This window comes from Pristiophorus japonicus, chromosome 19 (assembly GCF_044704955.1).
Source record: "Pristiophorus japonicus isolate sPriJap1 chromosome 19, sPriJap1.hap1, whole genome shotgun sequence".
Taxonomy (NCBI): domain Eukaryota; kingdom Metazoa; phylum Chordata; class Chondrichthyes; family Pristiophoridae; genus Pristiophorus; species Pristiophorus japonicus.
This window is the reverse complement of record NC_091995.1, coordinates 75,917,905-75,935,966: the sequence shown is the minus strand read 5'-3', so window position 1 is coordinate 75,935,966 and position 18,062 is coordinate 75,917,905. Positions and strand designations below refer to the sequence as shown.

The 18,062-nt window shown below is 47.5% G+C and overlaps 1 protein-coding gene across 3 annotated transcripts in view; it reads left to right on the top strand.

Annotated features, from left to right (window-relative positions):
• Nucleotides 1-7,538: 7,538 nt before the first annotated feature.
• The window catches only part of l3mbtl2 (L3MBTL histone methyl-lysine binding protein 2), a 125,580-nt gene continuing 115,056 nt past the window's right edge, over nt 7,539-18,062 (top strand). For all 3 annotated transcript variants that reach the window (XR_011587868.1, XM_070861644.1, XM_070861643.1), the window contains exons 1-2: nt 7,539-7,623; nt 12,209-12,443. Coding sequence is in view for 2 of the 3 variants with exons in the window: in XM_070861644.1 (XP_070717745.1) it covers nt 7,558-7,623; nt 12,209-12,443 (301 nt within the window). In the remaining variant the exon portion in view is untranslated. The remainder of the gene's footprint in view (nt 7,624-12,208; nt 12,444-18,062) is intronic.

The following is an 18,062-nucleotide window of genomic DNA, read 5'->3' as shown; positions in this document are numbered from 1 at the left end:
CGCTGGGCTGCTGTGCAGCTGGCCTTGCTGGGCTGCCTGGTGTGTTGGGCCCTGCAGGGCTGCTGTAGATGATGGGTTCTGCTTCGTGGTCAACTGTGGTGTCGGTTGCCACTGGTGTGTATGTTGGGGGATCAAAAAAGGTAGGGTCCAAGGTGGGTTGCTCAGGATAGTCCGTGAATCTGAGTTTGATTTGGTCCAAGTGTTTCCAGTGAATGAGTCCATTTGAAAGGTTGACCCGAAACACCCTGCTCCCCTCTTTGGCCACGACAGTGCCAGGAAACCACTTGGGACCTTGTCCATAATTCAATACAAATACAGGATCATTGATTTCAATATCGTGTGACACATTTGCGCTAACATGGTATGTACTTTGTTGAAGCCACCTGTTCTCTACCTGTTCATGTAGATCAGGGTGAACTAACGGGAGCCTTGTCTTAAGTGCTCTTTTCATGAGCAATTCAGCAGGTGGGAACCCAGTGAGCAAGTGGGGTCTCGTGCGGTAGCTAAGCAGGACTCGGGATAGATGTGTCTGCAGTGAGCCTTCAGTTATCCTCTTCAAACCTTGCTTGATGATTTGCACTGCTCTCTTTGCCTGACCATTGGACGCTGGTTTAAACGGAGCAGATGTGACATGTTTGATCCTGTTCCAGGTCATGAATTCTTTGAACTCAGCACTGGTAAAACATGGCCCATTGTCGCTCATCAAGACATCAGTTAAGCCATAGTGTGGTAAATATGGCCCGCAGGCTTTCAGTAATGGCAGCGGACGTGCTAGCTGACATTATCTCACATTCAATCCACTTGGAGTACACATCTACAACCACAAGGAACATTTTACCCAAGAACGGGCCTGCATAGTCGACGTGTACCCTAGATCACGGTTTGGAGGGCCAAGACCATAAACTTAGCGGCGCCTTCCTGGGTACATTGATTAACTGCGAACATGTATTACATCTGTGAACGCAGGACTCTAAGTCCGCAAATATACCGGGCCACCACATGTGGGATCTGGCTATCACTTTCATCATTACGATGTCTGGGTTTGTACTGTGGAGGTCATTGATGAAGGTGTCTCTGTCGTTCTTGGGAACCACTACTTGATTGCACCACAGAAGGCAGTCTGCCTGTATAGACATTTCATCTTTGCGCCGCTGGAACGGCTTTATCTCTTCCTGCATTTCCACTGGGAGACTGGACCAGCTCCCATGAAGCACACAGTTTTTGACTAAGGATAATAAGGGGTCCTGGCTCTTCCAGCTTTTGATCTGCCGGGCAGTGACGGGTGATTGCTCACTCTCAAATGCTTCCATAACCATGGCAAAATCTGCGGGCTGTGCCATTTCCACATCTGTGGTGAGCAATGGAGCCTACTGAGAGCATCGGCGCAGTTTTCTGTGCCTGGCCTGTGGCGGATGGCGTAGTTGTATGTGGACTACATGAGCGTCCATCTCTGGATGCAGGCCGATGTATTGCTATTTATCCCTTTACTCTCGGAAAACAGGGATATTAGTGGTTTATGGTCAGTTTCCAATTCGAATTTTGGTCTTGGGAGGACCAGGTTGGGAGGACCAGGTTGGGAGGACCAGGTTGGGAGGACTCATTGGGAGGACCATGTTGGATATTGATGCATTTTCTTTAACGCTTCTTTCTCAATCATGCTGTAGACTCTCTCAGCCTTGGACAGACTCCTGGATGCATAAGCAACTGGTTGCAGTTTCCCGAAATCATTGGCTTGTTGCAATACACACCCGACACCATATGACGACGCATCACATGCTAGTATCAAACGCTTACATGGATCATACAACACAAGCAATTTGTTTGAGCAAATAACAATTTTCTCGCTTTTACAAAGGCATTTTCTTGGCTTTTGCACCAAACCCATTCGCCCCCTTTTCGTAGTAAGACATGTAGTGGTTCTAGCAGGGTGCTGAGACCTGGTAAGAAGTTACCAAAGTAGTTCAGGAGTCCCAGAAACGACCGCAGTTCCGTCACATTCTGTGGTCTCGGTGCATCCTCGATTGCCTCCGTCTTCGCGGTAATGGGTCTGATGCCGCCCGCTGCAATCCTCCTTCTCAAGAACTCCACTTCAGGCGCCAGGAAAACGCATTTCGAGTGAGCCCCACGCGGTTGAGTCGACTAGGAACCTCCTCCAGGTTCTGCAGGTGCTCGACTGTGTTCCGACCTGTGACCAAGATGTCGTCCTGGAAGACCACGGTGTGCGGGACCGACTTCAGTAAACTTTCCATGTTTCTCTGGAATATCGCCGCCACTGATCGAATTCCAAACGGGCATGTGTTATACCGTCTATACTCGCGTATCCGACGACCTCACGTATCATGCGACCCCTAAATTTTCGTCCCCAAAACATGATTTTATCATATCTCATGTATCATGTGAGTCACTTTTTTTTGAGATACCAGATGCCACTAGGCTAGGCTTTCAAACAAGTTTAACAAGTACCCAACACGTAACAAGTACCCTAACACATAACAACGATCGAATACAGACCTTCACAACCGAATCATGAAACATCGAGTGGATTCTGTTGTGAAAGCTGTTCGCGAATCGAACACCGATATAGCAATCATTCCAGCTGGCTTGACTAGCGTCGTTCAGCCACTTGACGTATCCATTAATAAGCCATTTAAAGACAATATAAGAAAGAAATGGAATGACTGGATGATGGAAGGAGGGAAATCATTTACGAAGGGAGGGAATATGAAGGCTCCGGATTTGCCTCTACTGTGTTTGCGGGTAAAAGAAGCATGGGCTGAGATAGATGGAGATTTGATTGTTAAAGCCTCTAATAATGCAGCAAACTTCAGAGGGAGTTGTGGGTGGCGATCTCTAGACCACAGCAAAGATACAGTACAAGCGACAATAGAGGGCTGCAATCCAGCCCAGGAGATACCTGCCGAGATTCAGCGTGGATACGGTCTGCTTAACAGCCTAACAGCCTAATCTTGGCCAGCACTTCACACCCGCAAATTTTGTATCTTGCGTATCATGCTACCCCCCAAATTTAGGTTACAATTTAGGTCTTCAAAAGTCGCATGATACGCGAGTATATACGGTAAATAAAAAGACCTTTGTACGTGTTGATGCAAGTGAGGGCCTTCGATGATTCCTCCAGTTCCTGCGTCATGTAAGCTGAAGTCAGATCCAGCTTTGTGAACGTCTTTCCTCCCACCAGCATTGCAAAGAGGTCGTCGGCCTTTGGTAGTGGGTATTGGCCCCTCAGGGAGAAACGATTGATAGTTACTTTGTAATTGCTACAGATTCTGATGGTGCCATCACCCTTGAGGACTGGGACAATAGGACTGGCCCACTCGTTGAACTCGATCGGTGAAATGATGCCCTCTCGTTGCAGCCCGTCTAGCTCGATCTCTACCCTTTCTCTCATCATGTACGGTACTGCTCTCGCCTTGTGATGGATGGGTCGCGCCCCCGGAATTAGGTGGATCTGCACTTTTGCTCCTTGGAATTTCCCGATGCCTGGTTCGAACAGCAAAGGAAATTTGTTTAAAACCTGGGCACACGAAGTGTCGTCAGCGGGCGATAGTGTTCGGTCGTCGTCCAAGTTCCAGCGTATCTTTCTCAGCCAGCTCCTGCCGAGCAGTGTGGGACCATCGCCTGGTACCACCCAGAGTGGTAGCTTGTGCACCGCTCCATCGTAGGAGACCTTTACAGTAGCACTGCTGATTACGGGAATCAGTTCTTTTGTGTAAGTTCTTAGTTTCGTGCGAACTAGCGTTAAGACTGGCTTTGAGGCCTTGTTGCACCACAATCTTTCGAAAGTCTTTTTGCCCATGATGGAATGGCTCGCGCCTGTATCCTGCTCCATTTACACCTGGAGTCCATTTAGTTTAACATTCAGCATTAGGGACAATTCGTGGTGAATGTGTGCACCCCATGTACCTCTGCCTCCTCAGTCTGAGGCTCTGGTTCGTCGTGATCCTCCGTGGATCTGTCCTCCTCTGCAACATGGTAGTTTGCAGGTTTAACAGGATTAGCAGCTGGCCTGCACATACGTTGGAGGTGTCCCATTGTTCCACAGCCCTTGCAAACATATTGAATTGGCATGAATGCAAACGATGATCACCCCTGCAGCGCCAACAAGGTGTTAATGGCCTTGCATTCATCACCCTTACATAGAAACATAGAAACATAGAAAATAGGTGCAGGAGTAGGCCATTCGGCCCTTCTAGCCTGCACCGCCATTCAATGAGTTCATGGCTGAACATTCAACTTCAGTACCCCATTCCTGCTTTCTCGCCATACCCCTTGATCCCCCTAGTAGTAAGGACCTCATCTAACTCCTTTTTGAATATATTTAGTGAATTGGCCTCAACAACTTTCTGTGGTAGAGAATTCCACAGGTTCACCACTCTCTGGGTGAAGAAGTTCCTCCGCATCTCGGTCCTAAATGGCTTACCCCTTATCCTTAGACTGTGACCTCTGGTTCTGGACTTCCCCAACATTGGGAACATTCTTCCTGCATCTAACCTGTCTAACCCCGTCAGAATTTTAAATGTTTCTATGAGGTCCCCTCTCATTCTTCTGAACTCCAGTGAATACAAGCCCAGTTGATCCAGTCTTTCTTGATAGGTCAGTCCCGCCATCCCGGGAATCAGTCTGGTGAACCTTCGCTGCACTCCCTCAATAGCAAGAATGTCCTTCCTCAGGTTAGGAGACCAAAACTGTACACAATACTCCAGGTGTGGCCTCACCAATGCCCTGTACAACTGTAGCAACACCTCCCTGCCCCTGTACTCAAATCCCCTTGCTATGAAGGCCAACATGCCATTTGCTTTCTTAACCGCCTGCTGCACCTGCATGCCAACCTTCAATGACTGATGTACCATGACACCCAGGTCTCTTTGCACCTCCCCTTTTCCTAATCTGTCACCATTCAGATAATAGTCTGTCTCTCTGTTTTTACCACCAAAGTGGATAACCTCACATTTATCCACATTATACTTCATCTGCCATGCATTTGCCCACTCACCTAACCTATCCAAGTCGCTCTGCAGCCTCACAGCATCCTCCTCGCAGCTCACACTGCCACCCAACTTAGTGTCATCCGCAAATTTGGAGATACTACATTTAATCCCCTCATCTAAATCATTAATGTACAGTGTAAACAGCTGGGGCCCCAGCACAGAACCTTGCGGTACCCCACTAGTCACTGCCTGCCATTCTGAAAAGTACCCATTTACTCCTACTCTTTGCTTCCTGTCTGCCAACCAGTTCTCAATCCATGTCAGTACACTACCCCCAATCCCATGTGCTCTAACTTTGCACATCAATCTCTTGTGTGGGACCTTGTCGAACGCCTTCTGAAAGTCCAAATATACCACATCAACTGGTTCTCCCTTATCCACTCTACTGGAAACATCCTCAAAAAATTCCAGAAGATTTGTCAAGCATGATTTCCCTTTCACAAATCCATGCTGACTTGGACCTATCATGTCACCTCTTTCCAAATGCACTGCTATGACATCCTTAATAATTGATTCCATCATTTTACCCACTACCGATGTCAGGCTGACCGGTCTATAATTCCCTGTTTTCTCTCTCCCTCCTTTTTTAAAAAGTGGGGTTACATTGGCTACCCTCCACTCCATAGGAACTGATCCAGAGTCAATGGAATGTTGGAAAATGACTGTCAACGCATCCACTATTTCCAAGGCCACCTCCTTAAGTACTCTGGGATGCAGTCCATCAGGCCCTGGGGATTTATCGGCCTTCAATCCCATCAATTTCCCCAACACAATTTCCCGGCTAATAAGGATTTCCCTCAGTTCCTCCTCCTTACTAGACCCCCCGACCCCTTTTATAACCGGAAGGTTGTTCGTGTCCTCCTTCGTGAATACCGAACCAAAGTACTTGTTCAATTGGTCCGCCATTTCTTTGTTCCCCGTTATGACTTCCCCTTGATGGTGGACTCTGAGAAAAAGCAGATGTGCAGCTGCAGGTACGTGTGACCTGCCCTGTACGATACGATTTGAAAACAACATCACTTTGTTCACAGTACTTGTAGCAGCACTTGCTTAGTATTGTCACTGGTGGCAATGAACGCCTGGGCTATCGCTATGACCTCACTCAAGGTTGGGGTCTCTACAGTCAAAAGTTTGCGAAGTATGGTTTCATGGCCAATGCCAAGTACAAAAAAGTCTCGGAGCATGTGCTCTAAATGTCCTTCAAATTCGCAATGTCCTGCAAGGTGTCTTAGCTCGGCGACATAACTCGCCACTTCCTGGCCTTCAGATCTTTTGTAGGTGTAGAACCGGTACCTCGCCATCAGAACATTTTCCTTCGGGTTCAAATGCTCTCAGACCAGTGTGCACAAATCATCGAACGATTTTCTGTGGGTTTCGCTGGAAAGAGCAGATTCTTCATGAGGCCATACGTTGGTGCCCGACAGACAGTGAGGAGAATTGCCCTTCATTTGGCACCGTTCTCTTCCCCATCTAGCTCGTTGGCCACGAAGTATTGGTTGAGTCGCTCCACAAAAGTTTCCCAATCATCTCCTTCCGAGAATTTCTCCAGGCTGCCCACTGTTCTCTGCATCTTTGGGTTCGCTATCTGTATCTCGTCGCCAGTTGTTATGTATGGAGAAAGAGTCAGACTGAACACTGTGAGCTCAAAGTTAAGTGTGACCTTAGTCTTTTTTTTGCAGGTCTCCAGAGTGCCTCTCCAACCTGTGAGGCCTCCTTAAATACCTGTGCTCCCAAGGGACTATGGGGTCCTTTGGGACTCCAGGGGATGAGCCCTCTGGTGGCTCTACAGAGTAAATACAAGTTTACATATATAACACATTCAAAGTCACATCATTCAAAATATCTGATTACGTAAAGAAATACTTCCATTTATATAGCGCCTTTCACGACCACCGGATGTCTCAAAGCGTTTTACAGCCAATTTTGGAGTGTAGTCACTGTTGTAATGTGGGAAACGCGGCAGTGAATTTGTGCACAGCAAACCCCCACAAACAGCAATGTGATAATGACAGATCATGTTTTTTTTGTTATGTTGATTGAGGGATAATTATTGGCCCGGACACCGGGGAATAACTCCCCTGCTCTTCTTCGAAATAGTGCCAAGGGATCTTTTACGACCACCTGGAGAGGGCAGACGGGGCCTCGGTTTAACGTCTCATCTGAAAAACGGCACCTCCGACAGTGCAGCACTCCCTCAGCACTGCACTGAGAATGTCAGCCTAGATTTATGTGCTCAAGTTCCTGGAGCGGGACTTGAACCCTCAACCTTCTGACTTTTTAAGCATTAAATGTCCAGTATGAGATGCGATTCGTTTGGCTTAATTCAAAACATTGGACAAGTCAATTTGTTTCAGTGCAATGAAAAGGGAGCAGCCTATAATGGGGTTGCAACAGTACACCAACTCTGATGGACTACATCTCCCAGAATGCTTTACAACCCCCAGCAGCTATTCAGTGCCAGCACTTCCCATTGGTTAAGGAGGATGGCGGCCCCCTCCAGTAAGAGAGCACATTATAAGGAGATGGCCCCTTCCGAAGATGGCAGCATTGTATGCAATTACTTCCTGAATTCAAACACTCAATTTGCACAGAGCCAGAGCTGATGGGGGAAAAGACTGTGAGTTCTTTTGAAAAATGCACTGAATTAATTAAAAAATGAGCTAGTTTTGTTTTGAGGACAAAAGAGGTGAGCTGCAACTTGTATGATGGTCACAAGTCTTGTCCCTCACAATGAATGGCTGAAGTCTCCTTACCCACAGATTGTGTTTGCAATGCTCTCGCTGCCTGTTTTTAAGCTAGTTTGTTTGTTTCCATCCAGTACTTTGGAAGTAAACAAGAGAGACATTGTTGCCAAGAAGATATGTGGTCAAAGTGAGAGATAGTGGATCCTGAGGGTTGTTATCATTGTTGCTAAATGTTTGTGTCTGATGTCCTGGGCTGTGAGCAGTGCAAGTTGTGGCTGAATGTTGAGGTCCCAGACAAGGCAGTCCTCGAACAACAATGTTATCAGAGGCTGCAGCAGTTTGGTAATCTAGTCTGCAGCCCCTTGTTTGCTCTGTTCAATGGTTAACAGGTAAGGCAAGTGATTGCTGCAACAAATGTCTTGTTATTTGCTCAGACACCCCCCCCCCCCCCCCTCAATAATTGTCTCTGCTTCTAGGACAAAATTGCGATGCTTGGTCAGAAAAGCACACCACACACTTGGGCGTAGAAAATCGTGGGATTTGTTGCGGGATCATCTAACCGGAATACTTTCTCAACAGCAATTTAATTTAGAATGTCTGTTGTATAATACGATTATTTGAAAGAAAAAAAGAAAGACTTGCATTTATATAGCGCCTTTTACCGGATGTTTTAAAGTGCTTTTCAGCCAATGAAGTACTTTTGGAGTGTGTCTCTCTCGGGCCGTCCCTCGGATTCAAGGCTGACTTGCTTCCATGCCAAAAAGTTCCCAGGTGTTTGAATGAAGGACCTAATATTCCAGATCCCGAACTATATATTGAAGGGTGGAAGATGCCTGTGCGTGGATTTTTTTAACGTGTGGTGACCGTTGCACACCAGCCACCACACGGGCTTGACAGAACTAGGTCTTGGTCCAGTTCCAAGGTGACTGATGAGACCAATGAGGGACCTACAGTTTCTGTCACAGGTGGGGCAGGCGGTGGTTGGAGGGATGGGTGGGTGGGGTGTTTGATTTGTCATACGCTCCTTCCGCTGTTTGCGCTTGGCTTCTGCGTGCTCCCAGCGAAGAGGTGTTCAGCGCTTTCCCAGATGCTTCTCCGCTTTGGGCGGTCTTGGGCCAGGGACTCCCAGGTGTCGGTGGGACTTTTTCAAGGAGGCTTTGAGGGTGTCCTTGAAACGTTTCCTCTGCCCACCTGGGGCTCGCTTGCCATGTTGGAGCGCTTGCTTTGGGAGTCTAGTGTCAGGCATGCGGATGATGTGGCCCATCCATCCATCGGAGCTGATCGATTGTGGTCAGTGCTTCGATGCTGGGGATGTTGGCCTGAGCGAGAACACTGATGGTGCGTCTGTCCTCCCAGTGGATTTACAAGATCTTCCGGAAGCAGTGTTGGTGGTACTTCTCCAGTGCTTTTAAGGTGCCTGCTGTACATAGTCCATGTCTCTGAAGCATATAGGAGGGCGGGTATCACTACTGCTCTGTAGACCATGAGCTTGGTGCCAAGTTTGAGACCCTGGTCTTTAAACACCCTCTTCCTCAGGTGACCGAAGGCTGCACTGGCACACTAAAGGCAGTGTTGGACTTAGTCATCGACTTCTGCCCTTGTTGACAGTAGGCTCCCGAGGTATGGAAAATGATCCACGTTGTCCAAAGCCTCGTCATGGATCTTGATAATCGGGGAGCAGTGCTGTGTGGCGGGGTCAGGTTGGTGGAGGACCTTTGTCTTACGGACGTTTAGTATAAAGCCCATGCTTTCGTACGCTTCGGTGAAGGTATTGACGATGGTTTGGAGTTCGAGCTCCGAGTGTGCGCAGACGCAAGCGTCGTCCGCGAACCGTAATTCAATGAGAGAGGATGGGATGACCTTGGAGCTGGACTGGAGGCGAGGGAGGTTGAACAATATCCCGTTTGTTCTGGAGTTTCTCGACTCGGAACTCCTTCGCGGCAAACGAGCCAAAGGTGGGCAGCAGAAACGTCACAAGGACACCCTCAAAGCCTCCCTGATAAAGTGCAACATCCCCACCGACACCCGGGAGCCCCTGGCCAAAGACCAGTCCGCCCTAAGTGGAGGAAGTGCATCCGGGAGGGCGCTGAGCACCTCGAGTCTCGTCGCCGAGAGCATGCAGAAATCGAGCGCAGGCAGCGGAAGGAGCGTGCGGCAAACCTGTCCCACCCTCCCCTTCCCTCAACCACTGTCTGTCCCACCTGTGACAGAGACTGTAATTCCCGTATTGGACTGTTCAGTCACCCGAGAACTCACTTTTAGAGGATGATGAAGATGGAAGATGGAGGCCATGCTGAGAAAGGAGGTATTCAGACGGGCGACCAAACGTTTGGTAGCGGAGACTGGTTTGGAGGAGATTTTTAAAGGAGAGGTGGAATTCCTTTCCCCTCGCCCCATTTCCATGTAGGAAGGCGTGGTCTGTCCATCCACTCTGTAACTCGAAGCATTCTGACACAACAAGCAGTCGGAGAAAGGTGAAGCAATATTTATTGTTTGGGGTCATTTTAACCCAAGCCGCCGAGGCAGGAGTCTGCCGGGATCTGGTGGGAGGCCGGTTTGGACTCTGCCTAATGCCACTCTCCGCTCAGCTCACTGGAGAGTAACATCACCATGGGCGTAAACTCAGCATTGTACCCCAGAGTTACCCCCTTTATCTCTGATTCTTTCTGTTCATAAATGTCCTCACTCCAAAAAAAGATAGTCTTGCATTTATATAGCGCCTTTCACGACCTCAGGATGTCCCAGAGCGCTTTACAGCCGATGAAGTACTTTCGGAGTGCAGTCACTGTTGTAATGCGGGAAACGCAGCGGGAAACGCAGCAGCCAACTGGCGCACAGCAAGCTCCCACAAACAGCAATGTGATAATGACCCAGATAATTTTTTTTGTTACGTTGATTGTGGGATAAACATTGGCCAGGACACCGGGGAGAACTCCCCTGCTCTTCTTCGAAATAGTGCCGTGGGATCTTTTACGTCCACCTGAGAGAGCAGACGGGGCCTCGGTTTAATGTTTTATCCGAAAGACGGCCCTTCCGACAGTGCAGCTCTCCCTCAGCACTGCACTGGAGTGTCCGCCTGGATTTTTGTGCTCAAGTCCCTGGAGTGGGAGTTGAACCCACAAATCCGAGGGGCGGGAGTGCTGCCCACTGAGCCACGGCTGACATTGTTTCCTCCCTTTTGCAATGCTTCTCATTCAGTGATCAGTACGTACCTTGTGATGAAACCATGTTTCACATTGTATCCCAATTTCCCAGGCATCGACTATGTGGACTCCAACTGATACAGTGCATCATACGGTATAACAGACAAAGTCGAGTATTGAGCACCTGAGTAACTGTGAGAACCTGTTCTGTGCTGAAGTGCTGCAGGATCGTAGAATGATACAGACAGCAGGAGGCCATTCAGCCCACCTGCCTGTGCCAGCTCGCTGAAGGATCCAATTAGTCCCACCACCCCCCTGCCCTTTCCCCACAGCCCGGCAAAATGTTCTCCCTTCAAGTATCCAATTCTCTTTTGAGAGTTATTATTAAATCTGCTTCCGTTGTGTGATAAATGTTAAGATACAATTTTATGCGCACGGGGGACATGGTGGGGTGATGCATTGTTAGTGTGATAAGTGCCAGGAGGGGAATTACTGTACATTTGATTTGGGGAGGGGGGAGGTGGATTGTGATTCTAATGGGGGTGTGGCTGAGTGGGGTGCTGTTGGTGTGTAATGGATGCCATTGCTCTGGTCGTGTAAGCGTGGCTTGTCCTTGAATGTGTTGGTGCTGGCATAAATGCTCCTCTTTGTCACCATTCAATGAGTTCCCTGTTCTCTGCTGAAGCCCACATCCCTGCCTTTGTTACCTCTCGACGTGACTATTCCAACGCACTCCTGGCTGGCCTCCCACATTCTACCCGACGTAATCGTGAGATCATCCAACACTCTGCTGCCCATGTCCTAACTCGCACCGAGTCCCGCTCACCCATCACCCCCTGTGCTCGCTGACCTACATTGGCTCCCAGTTAAGCAACGCCTCAATTTCAAAATTCTCATCCTTATTTTCAAATCCCTCCATGGTCCTCGCTCCTCCCTATCTCTGTAATCTCCTCCAGCTCCCCCCTAAACCCCACCCCCCTCGAGATGTCTGCGCTCCTCTAATTCTGCCCTCTTGAGCATCTGATTATAATCGCTCAACCATCGGTGGCCGTGCCTTCAGCTGCCTGGGCCCCAAGCTCTGGAACTCCCTCCCTAAACCTCTCCACCTCGCTTTCCTCTTTCAAGACGCTCCTTAAAACCTACCTCGTTGACCAAACTTTTGGCCATCTGTGTTAATTTCTACTTATGTGGCTCAGTGTCAAAATTGTTATCTCATAATACTCCTGTAAAGCGCCTTGGGACGTTTAAAGGACATTAAAGGTGCTATATAAATACAAGTTGTTGCCTGATCTGCTGAGCATGTTCTGGTTTTATTTTGCCAGTGGTTGAACTCTGACCCTCCTGCTCCAATGTATTTATTTTTTTCTGCCTGTAGAGAGAGACAGCAATGGCCTCTGACCGTGTTGGCCATGATGACTATGTCCTGTTTGATGAATACGATAGTCTGGATGACCGTGGCAGCAGCAGCGATGAAGACTTCACCACCGAGGAATCCAGTGATGAGAACATGGCAGATGAGGGGAGCGGCCAGCATCAGAATGTGGAGGCTGAGTCAATAATAGAAATAGCAAATGATGATGAATCGTCTGTCGATGGAAAGCTTGGAATGGGTACACATTTTTTTTGTGGATATTTTATATCTATTAACATGGAACAGTTTGAGCATTGGGGTCTCAAAGACTTGAATCATCACCCTTCCCTATCTCTGTAATCTCCTCCAGCCCTACAATCCCCCCCCCCCCCCCCCCCCGAGATCTCTGCGCTCCTCTAATTCTGCCCTCCTGAGTGATTATAATCGCTCAACCATTGGTGGCCGTGCCTTCAGCTGCCTGGGCCCTAAGCTCTGGAACTCCCTCCCTAAGCCTCTCCACCTTGCTTTCCTCCTTCAAGACGCTCCTTAAAGCCTCCCTATTTTGCCAAGCTTTTGGTCTCCTGCGCTAATTTCTACTCGGTGTCAATTTTTTTTGTCTTCTAACACTCCTGTGAAGAGCCTTGAGACGTTTCACTACGTTAAAGGGGCCATATAACTACACGTTGTTGTTTGTGCTGGAGTCGTAAAGCTGTGGTTGTGAATCAACATGGTAGCTTGTGGCGGATAGCGGCCAATGTCGGTCTGAGTCACAATAAATGCAGAGCAGTGAAGCTTGCTACCAGTAAGGGTCCAGTGAATACAATCACTAAGTTAGGAGCAGCAGTACATTAGGTGGACGGTGGGAGCAGACAGTCAGAGATAGATTAAGTGAGTGGGCACAATTGACAGATTGTAGGACGTACAGCACAGAAGGAGGCCATTCGGCCCATCATGTCTATATTGGCTCTCTGATCGAGCGATCCAATTAGTCCCACTCTTTCCCCCAGAGCACTGCAAATTTCTCCTTCTCAAGTGTATATCCAATTCCCTTTTGAACGCTACTATTGAATCTGTTTCAGGTAGTGCATTCCAGATCATCGAGACTTGCTGTGTTTTTAAAAAAAAATTCTCCTCATTGACTGGCCGGCATGGACATGATGGATCTTTTTCTAACTTCTGCCATTACCATCTCATCTCAGCCCAATCATCCCTTTTGTCTCTCTAATCTCGCCTGCCTTCCACCCTATCCCAGACCTTCCCTTTTGTTCTTTCCTCCCCTCCCCCTTTCAGCGCTCCTTAAGACTCTGATCATTTGGTACAGTCTCCAGTTCTGACGAGGAATCAGCGACCCGAAACGTTAACTCTGTTTCTCTCTCCACGGATGCTGCCTGACCCGCTGAGATTTCCAGCATTTTCTGTTTTTATTTCAGATTCCAGCATCCGCGCTATTTTGCTTTTGTATTCTGTAAAAATAAACATAAAATACGTGACTTTGAAATGGGGACTGCATTCTGTCTCCACATCCTGGCCTAGTTATCCCCCACTCTCTTAAATCTGTGTTGTGCAATAGGAATTGAAGAGGAGTATTGGGGGTAATGCACTGGCGTGGATGGAGAACTGGTTGGTAGACAGGAAGCAGAGAGTCGGGATAAATGTGTCCTTATCAGAATGGCAGACAGTGACTAGTGGGGTACCGCAGGGCTCCATGCTGGGACCCCAGCTATTTACAATATACATCAATGTTATAGATGAAGGAAATGAGTGTAATATCTCCAAGTTTGCAGATGACACTAAGCTGGGTGGCGATGCAAGCTGTAAGGAGGATGCTAAGAGGCTGCAGGGTGACTTGGACAGGTTAGGTGAGTGGGCAAATGCATGGCAGATGCAGTATAATGTGGATAAATGTGAGGTTATCCACTTTGGGGGCAAAAACAGGAAGGCGGATTATTATCTGAATGGCGGCAGATTAGGAAAAGGGGAGGTGCAATGAGACCTGGATGTCATGGTACATCAGTCATTGAAATTGGCATGCAGGTACAGCAGGCTGTGAAGAAGGCAAATGGCATGTTGGCCTTCATAGTGAGAGGAATAGGAGCAGGGAGATCTTACTGCAGTTGTACAGGGCCTTGGTGAGATCTCACCTGGAATATTGTGTTCAGTTTTAGTCTCCTAATCTGAGGAAGGACGTTCTTGCTATTGAGGGAGTGCAGCGATGGTTCATTAGACTGATTCCAGGGATGGCAGGACTGACATATGAGGAGATCAACTGGGCCTATATTCACTGGAGTTTAGAAGGATGAGAGGGGATCTCAAAGAAACATATAGAATTCTGACGGGATTGGACAAGTTAGATGCAGGAAGAATGTTCCCGATGTTGGGGAAGTCCAGAACCAGGGGTCACAGTCTAAGGATGAGGGGTAGGCCATTTCGGACCGAGATGAGGAGAAACTTCTTCACTCAAGAGTTGTTAACCTGTGGAATTCTCTAACTCATGAAAGTTGTTGATGCCAGTTTATTAGATATATTCAAGAGGGAATTAGATATGGCCCTTACAGCTAAAGAGATCAAGGTATGGAGAGAAAGCAAGAATGGGGTACTGAGGTTGCAAGGTCAGCCATGATATTGAATGGCGGTGCAGGCTCGAAGGGCCGAATGGCCTACTCCTGCACCTATTTTCTATGTTTCTATTGCTACGGCGACAATATTTTTTTTGCTGCATTCACTAATTTCAGTAGAAAACACCTTCCGCACACTCGCAATACGGCGTGAATGTACACGTGAAGCACAGACATCGATCATGGACTCGGTTCCACTTCTCCGCCCGCTTCCCATAACCCCTTAGCCCCTTATCGGTTTAGAAACTCTCTCTTTCAGTCTTAAATGTATTCAATGTCCCGGCTTCCACAGCTTTCTGAGGCAATGAATTCCACAGATTTACAACCCTCTGAGAGAAGAAATTTCTCCTCATCTCAGTTTTAAATGGGCGGCCCCTTATTCTAAGATCATGCCCCCAAGTTCTAGTCTCCCCCATCAGTGGAAACATCCTCTCTGCATCCACCTTGTCAAGCCCCCTCATTATCTTATACGTTTCGATAAGATCACCTTTCATTCTTCTGAATTCCAATGAGTAGAGACCCAACCTACTCAGCCTTTCCTCATAAGTCAACCCCCTCATCCCCGGAATCAACCTAGTGAACCTTCTCTGAACTGCCTCCAAAGCAAGTATGTCCTTTTATTAAATATGGAAACCAAAACTGCACGCAGTATTCCAGGTGTGGCCTCACCAATACCCTGTATAACTGTAGCAAGACTTCCCTGCTTTTATACTCCATCCCCTTTGCAATAAAGGCCAAGATACCATTGGCCTTCCTGATCACTTGCTGTACCTGCATACAATCCTTTTGTGTTTCATGCACAAGTACCCCCAGGTTCCGCTGTACTGCAGCACTTTGCAATTTTTCTCCATTTAAATAAAAACTTGTTCTTCCATTTTTTTTGCCAAAGTGCATGACTGCACACTTTAGAATATTATACTCCATCTGCCAAATGTTTGCCCTCTCACTTAACCTGTCTATGTCCTTTTGCAGATTTTTTGTGTCCTCCTCACACATTGCTTTTCCTCCCATCTTTGTATCAGCAAACTTGGCTACGTTACACTCAGTCCCTTCAGTAATCAGGCAGTAAAACACCCAACAATCAATAAACACTCAAACACTATGCTATTTGTCCATTAGTTGAAGGGTTACTTGTCCTTCCCTTTCAGATGTATTATGAGGAGAGATGGTGTAGAATGGGCCCATACTCTGGAGTTTTGAAGAATGAGAGGTGATTTCATTGAAACATGCAAGATTCTGAGAGGAGGAATTTAGAACTAGGGGGCATATTTTCAGAATAAGGGGTCGTTCATTTAGAACTGAGATGAGGAGGAAACATAGAAACATAGAAACTAGGTGCAGGAGTAGACCATTCAGCCCTTCGAGCCTGCACCGCCATTCAATGAGTTCATGGCTGATCGTTCCCTCAGTTCCTGCTTTCTCTCCATACCCCTTGATTCCCTTCGCCGTAAGGGCCATATCTAACTCCCTCTTGAATATATACAATGAACTGGCATCAACAACTCTCTGCGGCAGGGAATTCCACAGGTTAACAACTCTCCGAGTGAAGAAGTTTCTCCTCATCTCAGTCTTAAATGGCCTACCCCTTATCCTAAGACTGTGTTCCCTGGTTCTGGACTTCCCCAACATCGGGAACATTCTACCCGCATCTAACCTGTCCCGTCCCTTCATAATCTTATACGTTTCTATGAGATCCCATCTCATCTTTCTAAACTCCAGTGTATAAAGGCCCAGTTGATCCAGTCTTTCCTTATATGTCAGTCCAGCCATCCCGAGAATCAGTCTGGTGAACCTTCGCTGCACTCCCTCAATAGCAAGAACGTCCTTCCTCAGATTAGGAGACCAAAACTGAACACAATTTTCCAGGTGAAGCCTCACCAAGGCCCTGTACAACTGCAGTAAGACCTCCCTGCTCCTATACTCAAATCCCCTAGCTATGAAAGCCAACATACCATTTGCCGCCTTCACCGCCTGCTGTACCTGCATGCCAACTTTCAATGACTGATGTACCATGACACCCAGGTCTCGTTGCACCTCCCCTTTTCCTAATCTGCTGCCATTCAGATAATCTGTCTTCGCGTTTTTGCCACCAAAGTGGATAATCTCACATTTATCCACATTATACTGCATCTGCCATGCATTTGCCCACTCACCTAACCTGTCCAAGTTACCCTGCAGCCTCTTAGCATCCCCCTCACAGCTCACACCGCCATCACTTTAGTGTCCTCTGCAAACTTGGAGATATTACACTCAATTCCTTCATCTAAATCATTGGTGTATATTGTAAAGAGCTGGGCTCCCAGCACTGAGCCCTGCGGCACCCCACTAGTCACTGCCTGCCATTCTGAAAAGGACCTGTTTATGTTCAGCCATGAACTCATTGAATGGCGATGCAGGCTCGAAGGGCCGAATGGCCTACACCTGCACCTATTTTCTATGTTTCTATGTTTCTATCCCGACTCTCTGCTTCTTGTCTGCCAACCAGTTCTCTATCCACGACAGTATATTACCCCCAATACCATGTGCTTTGATTTTGCACATCAATCTCTTGTGTGTGAACCTTGTCAAAAGCCTTTTGAAAGTCCAAATACACCACATCTACTAGTTCTCTCTGTCCAATCTACTAGTTACATCCTCAAAAAAAATTCCAGAAGATTCGTCAAGCATGATTTCCCCTTCATAAATCCATGCTGACTTGGACCGATCCTGTCACTGCTTTCCAAATTTCATCCTTAATAATTGATTCCAACATTTTCCCCACTACTGATGTCAGGCTAACCGGTCTATAATTACCCACTTTCTCTCTCCCTCCCTTTTTAAAAAGTGGTGTTACATTAGCTACCCTCCAGTCCATAGGAACTGATCCAGAGTCGATAGACTGTTGGAAAATGATCACCAATGCATCAACTATTTCTAGGGCCACTTCCTTAAGTACTCTGGGATGCAGACTATCAGGCCCCGGGGATTTATCGGCCTTCAATGCCATCAATTTCCCTAACACAATTTCCCGCCTAATAAGGATATCCTTCAGCTCCTCCTTCTCACTAGACCCTCGGTCCCCTAGTACTTCCGGAAGGTTATTTGTGTCTTCCTTCGTGAAGACAGAACCAAAGTATTTGTTCAACTGGTCTGCAATTTCTTTGTTCCCCATTATAAATTCACCTGAACCTGACTGCAAGGGACCTACATTTGTCTTCACTAATCTTTTTCTCTTCACACATCTATAGAAGCTTTTGCAGTCAGTTTTTATGTTCCCGGCAAGC